The sequence below is a fragment of the Opisthorchis viverrini genome (genome assembly GCF_000715545.1).
Source record: "Opisthorchis viverrini unplaced genomic scaffold opera_v5_124, whole genome shotgun sequence".
NCBI lineage: Eukaryota > Metazoa > Platyhelminthes > Trematoda > Opisthorchiida > Opisthorchiidae > Opisthorchis > Opisthorchis viverrini.
The window spans coordinates 787,560-799,029 of record NW_008751781.1 but is presented as its reverse complement, the minus strand read 5'-3'; the positions used below and the strand labels follow the sequence as shown (position 1 = coordinate 799,029).

General features: G+C 43.1%; 1 protein-coding gene across 1 annotated transcript in view; it reads right to left on the bottom strand.

Moving 5' to 3' along the window:
• Positions 1–4,164: 4,164 nt before the first annotated feature.
• Positions 4,165–11,470, bottom strand: part of T265_06181 (hypothetical protein) — a gene marked incomplete at both ends in the record, with an annotated part of 89,155 nt that continues 81,849 nt past the window's right edge. Inside the window, 3 exons of the mRNA XM_009171382.1 lie at positions 4,165–4,742; positions 4,901–5,050; positions 11,010–11,412. Coding sequence (XP_009169646.1) covers positions 4,165–4,742; positions 4,901–5,050; positions 11,010–11,412 — 1,131 coding nt within the window. The remainder of the gene's footprint in view (positions 4,743–4,900; positions 5,051–11,009; positions 11,413–11,470) is intronic.

The following is an 11,470-nucleotide window of genomic DNA, read 5'->3' as shown; positions in this document are numbered from 1 at the left end:
CCTAGCCTACACTTTGAGAAGATATTCCAAATGTTTGCCTTTGCTAGGGGTGTCATGTTTACGATGATTTCTTCGTTCGACTTTGCCCATAAAATCTGGTCCAAGTTACCGCCCATCCATATATGCAGGTGATGCAAGGACCAGCTTGGATAAATTAACATCTTTAAACATCCATTCGTTTGAGCTATATGTAGTTCTTTACTTTGTCCTGTTTTGTCAGCTTTGAGTATTTTTCCCTTGCCTGAGCGCGTCAGTTTTCGTAGATTTGAAAACCTACCTTTTTTACTTGTAGCATGCTTTCGGTGACCAGCTGTCGTCGTACTCGAAGAAATCACTAAGACCTAGGTGCTAAGATTAATCCGCGGACCCTTTTAGAATCAATCGAAAAAAAACATGTTTTCCGGGTTAAGGGACCGCAATGACGATAGCACATCTTGTAAGAGTTTCTCATCTTATGGGTAGCGTTTCGCATGTGTAGCACAAATTATAATCGAATACCCAAGAAAAATGATTCTCCAGTTGACAGTTTGAAGTAAGGCACAAAGTGAAGTTCATACAAATTGATGTCTTTGTAACTTCCGTACATGACAAAGGCTGAGGGTCTCACGAGGATATTCACCTTTCCAGCTACAGCGAGTACATTTGTGACACTTCTGAGTCTTAATACACACACACACCTACGACCAGTTAAACTGCCTATTCATCCAATGTTAACGAATAATATTTGGTAAAGGTCAGTTTCGTGCAATACGCAGTTGATGACTCCCAATAAAAATGAAACAAGCGTACAGTGCTTCTCGACTTTTCAGAATAGTGACTTATCTGATAATATGATATCTCAATTGCAAATTGTCAAACCTCTTTAAATTACCGTCAATCGATACGACGCTCAGAGAAAGAGAGAGTAATTTCGCAAGCTGAGTGAGATGTTCGTCACCGAGAAGCCAGTCAACATGTGACCATGTGATGTAGTTTCAGTAACTGAAGGATGAAATGTGATTTGTAAGCTTTAATTGAGAGCTAATTGCACTGCTGATCAGCCTATCGAGACCGAAGATTTGAGCGTTCAAACTCTAGCCGAAAAAACGCGGGTTCGAAACTCTGATTTTTTGAGGTGTCCACTCCTGATGATTATCAATACGAATAAAACAACTGGAGAGTGATTCTCGCCTCTTCAGCATAAAATGGGCCCACGAATGCTCAGCTTAATATATGGCAGATGATCCAATCCAAACAGTTAAAAGCCTAAAATGAGTCTTGGATTTCGGCAGTGGCTACTGCTTATGTACGATAGATCTGAGAGGACATATTGACTTCCTCACATTCAGCTGTCGGATTACTCCAGCTTCAACCACATCTTCACCCGTCTGTTCAATCGTCTGATCATATCCAGATCGGAACGTATTAACGTGTTATTAACAGCCCTGCCCTGCATTCCCAGTTGTATGGCGATTAGCCGACTTTTCGGTCCCCATACAATAGACACTGCATCGCTTTCGGTCCATACTTTGCCATGGAACTCTGCATACCTTTTGCCATTGTNTTTGGTAAAGGTCAGTTTCGTGCAATACGCAGTTGATGATTCCCAATAAAGATGAATAGGCGTACAATGCTTTTCGACTTTTCAGAATAGTTAGTTAACTGATAAAATGAAATATTAATTGCAAATTGCCAAATCTCTTCTAATTACCGTCAATCGATTCGGGCTCAGAGAGAGAATAATTTCTCAAGCTGCGTGAAACATCCATTTGAATGTTCGTCACCGAGAAGCCAGTCAACATGTGACCATGTGATGTAGTTTCAGTAACTGAAGGATGAAATGTGATTTGTAAGCTTTAATTGAGAGCTAATTGCACTGCTGATCAGCCTATCGAGACCGAAGATTTGAGCGTTCAAACTCTAGCCGAAAAAACGCGGGTTCGAAACTCTGATTTTTTGAGGTGTCCACTCCTGATGATTATCAATACGAATAAAACAACTGGAGAGTGATTCTCGCCTCTTCAGCATAAAATGGGCCCACGAATGCTCAGCTTAATATATGGCAGATGATCCAATCCAAACAGTTAAAAGCCTAAAATGAGTCTTGGATTTCGGCAGTGGCTACTGCTTATGTACGATAGATCTGAGAGGACATATTGACTTCCTCACATTCAGCTGTCGGATTACTCCAGCTTCAACCACATCTTCACCCGTCTGTTCAATCGTCTGATCATATCCAAATCGGAAGGTATTAACGTGTTATTAACAGCCCTGCCCTGCATTCGCAGTTGTGTGGCGATTAGCCGACTTTTCGTTCCCTATACAATAGACACTGTATCGCTTTCGGTCCATACTTTGCTATGGAACTCTGCATACCTTTTGCCATTGTTACTGGCTATCTATTAGTACGAATAGAGCTTTTGTTACGCTAGGGTTTACGGTTTTTCAGTACGTGCTATGCTGAAGCATCCCGTCAAACGCCGTGTGACAGCGTGGGCAGGTTGGCACTGATTGACACCTAGTCAACCGACGTGAGAATACTGCTCAGCCAAATGCAACTGCACACTGATGGACACCTTTGTCAACCTGCTTGGATATGAGCTTCGTAATTGAATTTTCCAGGGTGAGATACGTGCGATTTGTATATCGGAAACATTTGAATGAAGACAGATTGTTCCACGTGTGTAAGTAGCAAGATAAACGTGATTATAGAGGCTTCAGAGCTTTTGCTTGCGGGCACGCCATAAGCTGTGAACATTCGTGATGACAGATGTGCAAAATCAAGCAGTCATTCAGCAGCAATATTCTTCCGGTATCAAAATACCATCCGAATGGCTGAAAATTGCTAAGATACTGTTTTGTTGCTAAAGTCTAGGGAGGATGATTGCGGATGCATAATTTGGGTTTGAACCATAGCCCTTTTTGCCAATGTGGTCGCTCCTTAAATAGTGAGGTCATGGTAGATAATGAAACATGGCAGCTTATGCTCAGTAATGCTCTCCAAGTACCACCGTGATTACAGATATGTGAAAGTTGGTATTCCACCTTTCTTTTACCACAAAGTATACAACAACAGTGTCTTGGGGGACAGTGTGTTCCGTCACCCCGACAAACAAACTAGAACGTTTTCGTTCTGTTGGAAATCATCTATTGAGCCTACTAGAAAAAGGCGTGGTTTGAATGGTGCTTTGAACAGTCTCTTTGTACAGGCGCAATACACTACTGAAGATTCCACAACATATTGCGATATCTCCAATATCGTACCAACTAAAACATGGGGTAACCTGTTACTGCGCATCCAGATGCTTAAGAACATCGTAAACGAGAGATTCAGCTGGGTTCCAGGTGAGTATCTTGTCAAAACCAAGTTGATATACAAATGAGTGTATGCGTCGCGATCTATCCTCTACTGTATGTAACGGCTCTGAGGGAGCAACACATGGTGCGTCAGGTAACAAATTTCTGTTGTTTGCTACAACTTAAAATCACATCGCGCCGCCCATGTGCAGAACTTTCCACATCTCACAAAACAAACTAACTGCACTCAGTTGCACAGTAATTTGATTTTAATTGTGGCTCAACTGAATCCAGTTGAATCTCCCCCGTTTACAACTGAAAAAAGGACTTTCTGTGCAACACGTGCAACTGAAGAGGACAATCAGCTGCATTCCACTGAACCTCTAATCAAAGCCAAAGTAGTACGCAAATGGGAATATTTTACATGTTTGCAGTTATTCACCTTTCTATTGATTGGGTTTCCTACTAACCTTTCAGACTGACCTGTATTTGATGGTTCTCTTATCTGGATTATGGGAATTAACTTCATTCGCAGCGGTACAATAAGTGGCTTCATATCCCTCCCTGCCGTTAGGATTCGTTTCATGCTGTATAGTTTGTGGTGTTTACCCGGAACACCTGTATATGTCACTCATTCACGTAGGTGTATTGGTTTTGTATCCATTTCTAGATTCGAATGCCTAACAAAACCTACACGCATGCATCTATAATTTTCGCTGTTGCTAGTCCCTTTTTATAAAATGCTCTTTCCGAGGCTTCGCCGAATGTTTCCATAAAAACCAGTGAGATTCAAAATAATTGTTTTATGAAAAGCCAGTACGGATGTTAACCAAGAAAGTCCAAGTTGAAAGCCCTAATAAGGCGATGGTGTTCACACCTACTTATCAACTAGATCCATTCCCCATCGTCCGTCTCTTCCAGATACGCTTCCTCGTCTTTGGATTTCCAAACGAAATGATCACAACTTCTTGACTGCCTGTCCTCATTTGCATCTGTGCCGATCCGTCCAATGATACCATCGTCGGTCCTGATCGTATTCAGCAGAGTATCAAAATTCTTAGGGTTGCTATCGATATTATTGGAGGATAGGGTTACTGAATTTGAGTGGTTTGTATGCGTAGAACAATTGACTGAACGTGGTGAATTAGCCGGTGTTATCTGGGTCTCTTTCGAACGACCAGTCCTGAATCGAATCCAACATTGTCTGAAATGGTACCAGGTAGCCGAAAGACACGGCTTTGGTCGAACACATGATTGGATTAAAATATCCAGGTTCATACACACAAATGAGGCTAAAAAGAAGCAAGAGGCACACCAATTTAAGTAGTAGTTGTAGGCGAATCTCTTAGGTATCCGCTCCAAGGCTTCCAGTTGGGTCCATTCAATAACCCCATGCTCGACGAGATTCCGAATACAATTGCTGGCCGTGAACGGATACAGAATGAGTGACCCACCGGTAGCAATACCTGAAAAGATAACAAACAATACAATAGGATGTTTCAGATGAACTTGTTCTTTCGTTGTGCAGTGCGCTGTAAACAGGCGGCCGTTTCATACTACTCACGGACATCAACAATAGTTCATCAAAAGAGCTGAACTACACGATAGTTAGCAGAAAACTTACCAGACACAAGAAAGCATTCCCCGGCCGAATGATAATAGTACATTCGGATGATTAAGGCACTGCGGCAGGCCCCGGTCACAGCCAAACCGATTCCAAGAAAGCCAAAAAGACAGCCGCATCCGAGGAAACAAATGACGGATGTGTGCATCTCTATAAAAAAAGGAGACCAAAAAGCTTGGGGCTCACGGAAACATTGGCATCTCCAGAAAAAGACACAAGATGTGGAAGAGCAAGGTGGCGCAAAACGGTGTTTCTAACAAACTAATTGGAAAAAAGTTTAACTTCTGTTGTCTTCTCTGATGAGATTACAGACGCTTCAAAAATGTCCGTCTGAAGACACAGTCCTGGGGGGGGGGGCTGAAAAGCGAGGTATTTTGAAGGTTATTAAATCCAGATAAAAATTTCTTTTGTTCAAAGTTCTCTCGAACCAAGTGAATTTAAATTACCCTTAATTTGTTTACAGGTATTGATATAACTGTGTTTTCGCCCACCTGTGTGAATGAAAGCTTTCAGTTTTTACTCATTATATTAATCATACCAGTCAAAATAGAAAGAACCGAAAATGTGTACAAACGCTCACAAGCCTGTTCACAAGGTCCCAAGATCTAGTTGGCTCTTGCGCTCTCAGTTTGTATTTAATATATATTAAGACATCAGCATTCCTTTTGCAATTTTGAACAGGGAGTTCTAGGAAATGTTAGGTCCTTCTTTTGAAAATGTATATTGAATTCCTTAAATTAGGGTGTTTGGGCCGAACTGCAAATGCTACGGCAACAGGTTGTTCAACACTGACATATGTTTCCCGTTCACCGACATCGTAAACTAATTCCACCTTCCATCGTTGGGATGGATTAAAGGTTAACCGCTGATGGCATCATTGTAGCTGCACCAGTATCTCCTCAAGCTACCAGGCTGACGCGAACCCAGGCATAGATGAACGCTTGTATGTCAGATGTCTTCAGTAGAACAGTGCAGTGTTCAGGAATGATTTCCTCTTGTTTTCAGACGATACGGAACATGGAAAATAGTATTACTAGCTCAGGTTGGTCCACAATTACCTGCATTTATGCGTGTATTTTACTAACTGGTATCAGTTCTTACGGGATAATCCTCCCCTCATATCGCACGCTAACTGGTTATCTGGGGTCATTACCACAGCTATTGCAATGCCCTCTTCGGTAGAACTTGAAACACCGTGGACGATGACATCCCCCATCAAGCTTGAACTGAAGAAAATCACTTTGACAGATCCTCCTTTTCGGAGAGACCAACCATCGTAGAAAGTTACAGCAAGACCCCTTCCGAGCAGCATACGTATTCGTTAGTTGTTTAAAAAAAACTGTTTTTCATTGTGTAGGAGCTTTCTCCATTACCCGTGTTCTATCCAGAAGTGGGCTATTTCATCGTCAGCTCTGATGTGTAACTGTAAACGTACCGTGTTTTAGTCACATTTGTGTCAGGGCGCGCCCAGACAGAAGAAAAAGCACATGCGCAGAGAGTGACGCATCCCCAAGGCCATCATCGGTTCGACACGTCCGGAAAGTAGGTGAGTTGGCGGCATCCACGAAACACGGCTCTCATCAAACGGCTTAGCAACAGATGACCAGTGTTGTGGGCCTGAGAGTGTTCACGACCGGAACACCACCATTGGCGAACGAGTGAACGACCATATTTGGCCGTTTAGTCATCCTATATATTTACGCAGAAGCTCTGTATGTTTTGTCCTGGCAATACAGCCGTGTCCACAGTTCTCTGTCTTCTTCCTATCGCGTAGTCTGGCAGGTTCAGCGCAGGCGTAACCCAATAGCTCGGCCACCGCGCAATACAACAATTTGTGAGTGGAAAACTTCAACGCATTTTCTGTCTATATTTGCGTAGCAAAATGCTTCTCGTATACGAATGAAATTATTATGCCCTCAAGAGAGAGTACTCTCGATAAAAGTGCCTTTTCGGAGGGTGTGGAATTTGTGCATCCGCCAGGAGGAGTGCTATGTTCACGCAATGCCAACAGTATCAGCTCTTGTGTGGGAAAAAACGTTTAGCTGTAACACCCTTTTGGTACCTATTTGCCATGCTACTTGAAGTAAGCATGACTGCTGGGATAATCCCATGTTGCCCAAGTCTATACAGGAGAAGTCGAGATACCGAAGCCGGCCTCGAACCACGGAGCTTCCGTGGTTCCGTGCTCCAACCACCGAGCCATCTTTCCTTTGCTGTTGTACTGAGAGCCAAAAGAATAAAGACTCAACAAGTTTAGAAAGACAACGCCATGTCCTTTAAACGAGACAACCAAGGTCACAAGCGATCCACTCAGAACCCAGGAGACACTTGATGCAGTCTTCCCCAATTACATGAAAATGACACTGAGAATCATATATCTTTCCTGACAAAAAGACTTGAACTTCCTGTTGATAATCTAGTTTTGGTTGGAGATCCTCCACTTTGAGTTCTTTAAGTGCATAGAGAAGAACATATTTTGTTTTGTTCGCTTTCCCTTGCCGAAGGTTCCACGTCCGGAACTCGGGGCATTAGAATAAATTTCAAACTAGGCAATGGAACCAAATATGTTTTTTCTTTCGTTCGCCTGCTCGGATTTTCACATGTATGTCGGGGTTCAATAAAAAAAGTTCAGCTTATTTTTCTTGCAATAAAAGTTTTATAGAGTCAAACTCAATCTGTCTATTGAATTCTTCTCGATTCCCTCGGTTCCTCAAATCACTCTGGATCTACAGATCCCTGGAAATTTGTTTCAAACCGGCGCTAAAACTATCAAAAATATAGATAAACCATTGTTCAGGTGTAACACTTTTTCGGTGCCTAGCTGCCATACCCACTGTACGGAGTGCGACGACGGCTGAGATACTACAAAGTTGCAAAGCCTAGACAGGACGAGTCGAGAGGCTGACGTTGGGTTCAAACCATTGACCTCCCGGTCCATAAATTGGTGCCTTGACCGCTGAGCCATTGCGAGTGAAATCGCCATCAATGTGTCACTCATCTTGGTCCCTAATTTAATAACACCTAGTATATCCAGTACAGACCACCGGAGAACACGTCGGAGTCGAAAAACAAGGGAAAACAATATACAAGCTGTTGCCGAACGCAGATCAATATCGTGCGTTGCTAAAAGACTAAGGAATGGCGGAAAATGCAATAGACACAGCATCCTAAATATATTTAGAAGACGTTGCTGTCTTGAGGCGGGGACTACGATCCACAACACAAAGACTGATGACCTTGGAGGTGTAAAAACGCCAGAACGGAATGCGCAAAACTGTCAAGCGTGTGAAGAACGGTTTTACATCAGTCGAGAAGACATACGGTGCAGGCGGTTATCAGAAGGAGGAGTCATCAACAGTTGCATAGATCTCAAGCGCACTTACTCTCAATCACCATTCCTCCCAACCAAATTATCCTAGGGCTTACAAGCCCTCACAGGACAATAAAATCTGCCACCTGTACCCAAACTGGATAATCAATTGATGCATCTTAAGTGGGAAGATTAAGGAACCAATAAAAAATAACACGAAGTTCTCCCAACCCATCAACCGTAAGTATCAGGCAACCACAGGAACCGACAAGACCTTTTAATTGTCATTAAGCACTGATCTGAATAGGTCTCTCTGACTGGTTCTCCGTCTGCCGTAAAACCTGTCCAACTAGGTGACCTGCTCACTTGGCTTGATGGAGCATTTACGTCAAAGGCGAAACGTTGCCCAGTTAGAAAACTACTGACTGTTTACCATGCTTTTTTGAAACGGCAACTTCTCAATCGGTTTCAAACATTCTTCAACTGGTTGAAAATATCTCATGTGCTTTATGTGTAATATGGAAAATTTGGGATTCCTAAATTTTGAGTGGTTACCAAAATGTATTGCAAAATTTGTTGGAAGTCATTAATTTGTATAAAAATGAAAGCACTGAAGCAATGCGTGAAGATTAAGCAGAATGCTGCCGGCTTTCCCTATTTAGCATCGCTCTGAAACTATTGAAGTGAATTGAAGAGTTTTATTGAGTGGAAATTTGTTGCAAATAATTCTGAAAGTGTGTTAAACAAAGCTGCCTTTTGTCCCAAAAAGGAAATGGAACTTCAGTAGCATAAGAAATGCTTTGGAAATTTTGCTAAATTTGTGAACACTTATGAGATAACTTGGAAAGACGCATCTGTGTGCTAAAACGCCCAAACTCACTCCAGTCATCTTTCAAATGATATACCAACGGGATACAGCTGGAATTTGGGTAGCACATCGCCCACAACCCCATTTCGTATGGCTTCTTTACTAGAGTAAATGAGATGAAGTAGACGGTGAAGTATGCGGTGGAATAACATCAATAACAGAGAACACTTTTGTCCTTAGGTTTGCGCTACTGAAAAGACTTAAGTAAGAACGGATAAGTACGGTTCATTTCTGTAGACCTGAGTGGACGCTCGCCTCTATCTTGTGCATACAAAATTTTGAGTGATGCTCAAAAGCGGATTCCCAACATTCTAGTCACCATGCTCCTCGATCACACCGGGACCGCCAACTTGTAGCGACCTTCGCTTAGCTCATGTTGAATATAGACAATGTCATCTAGTGAGACTAAAAAACGCGGCGTTCTCGTTCTCTAAATAGACCAAATGGGATTGAAATGCAGGCGATAAATTTGGCAAAGGCACTGGTAAAAAAAACATCCGAAAACTCCAGATAATATCCAGTATCAACCGAACAAGCTGCTCACCCTACGCTTGGTCATGAATGGGAACACTGATCAGTGTGCCACATATCGAGTCCCTCCAGGCCTAACTGATGAGCCGCTATAGAGACATGTGGTTGAGTTTCGAAATCTAACCGCACTCTAGCAACTAGGTGTGGACCGGTAATGATCGGAGTTTCGCCTACATGGAGTATATCTACCTCGCCAATGACAGCACAGAATAAGTGTTCAAGGCTGATGTCATACTGCCTTATCGTGAAGAAAGGTGAGTGCGGAACGGTTTGAATACAAGCCTACCACAACTGTTTCGAAGCGCTCACATCTGCAGACACTCATCCAGATATTCTGAACGGTGAATAACAACAGGAAAACCAGTGACATTGATTGGTAGCCATATCTTTCAGCGTCTCCAACCACGAAGAGAGAGGATATCGTGGACTCCATTCTGGAGACCTGCCTCACCGACAATGCGGAGACTTTTTATAGTCTCTTTTCACACCCATCTACTAGTTCAAAGGATGATAACCTTTCGGCTAGCGTCACTATTAATCGGGCACGGAGAACGACACTCTCTCCAGAAAACGATGGTTCAACATGCGCAGCACTTGAACTAAACACCTCACCTTATGGTACTGGACACATTCTTCAATGGGGATCCAGACGCACAACCACGTACACGTCATCTAGTTGTCTGGTTGTGGACTGACCAACACCAGCGTACATCAGACATGGTTCTGAGAGAATGATGATCGAAGACCTGGAAGCATCTCAGTTCCGCTGCCTCAAGCGTTCACGTCTAAAAGCCATACAACAAAGCAGCCAGTACTGATACACACATTTACCGAGAATGAGGGAAACGCAGTCTTGCTGCCGTATGTGTCTCAAGTTGGCAATTGCGACGACGACCTTGACAAAATCGGATCTTTTACAACTTTCAGGGCTTTACAACTTCGAGTTAGTTTAAGTGGATTGTGACGTGTTGAGTGGCCGCACTTCCTGGAGCATAACCTCAAAATTGCGGGTACGAAGCGCACAGCAACGGGAAGGAGGGCTTGAGTGTGTCCGTCCAAAATCACCTATTCCTGCTCTTTGGAGAGGAGAACGATGTTATCTACTTATCCCATATTGTTAAGGATTCTGTCCGCAGAGTCCTGAGAAAGCCCAATCACGACTTCTGCGATTAGATCAACTATCGCGTACTACAAATACGATTTTAATATGCTTTTTACTGTTTTTCAGTGGAACGAAATCCCCATTGTATATGCGCTCGTTCGCCGGTGTTCGAATGAACCCGTGCTGAAGCAATTAACCAAACACAAATTATTTCGGTTTCTCGATCTCTGCATGGATATTAGCTGCAATTTCCCTCCATCATTGCTCGTGTGATGTCATAATGATTGGACACACTCACTATCACCAATCCATTTCCAGGCCGGACTTCCCATTCCGAAGACGGCTACTCCGACTCCAAAAATTGCCAGACAGAATCCCCAGCTACGAGTTCGTATAAACAAATCGTGTTCATGGTAGTCGGTCAACAATTGCCACTGTTGAGGAGTCAGATGTACTGATCGGTGCGCTTGCGTCCCCTGTGAAGGCTTCTTCTTTTCAAGATTGGTTTTCAGCTCTTCACTCTCTGCACGAGCTGCATCAGCATTGGCTACAGTGGCTTGTAACGCGATTTGAAACAGGCGCGAAGATGGCTGTTGCGAAGTTGTCGCAGAAGGTGGTACTCTAGCCGGTGTGCCAATCGAATCTCCCAGGCGTGGTGGATGAGAATATCTTTTCCCATGGCCATGCAAGTGATGGTCCATCTGAAACAGAATTGGTTGCGACAAAGTCTCTTACATATACATTGTTTGGATGAAAAGG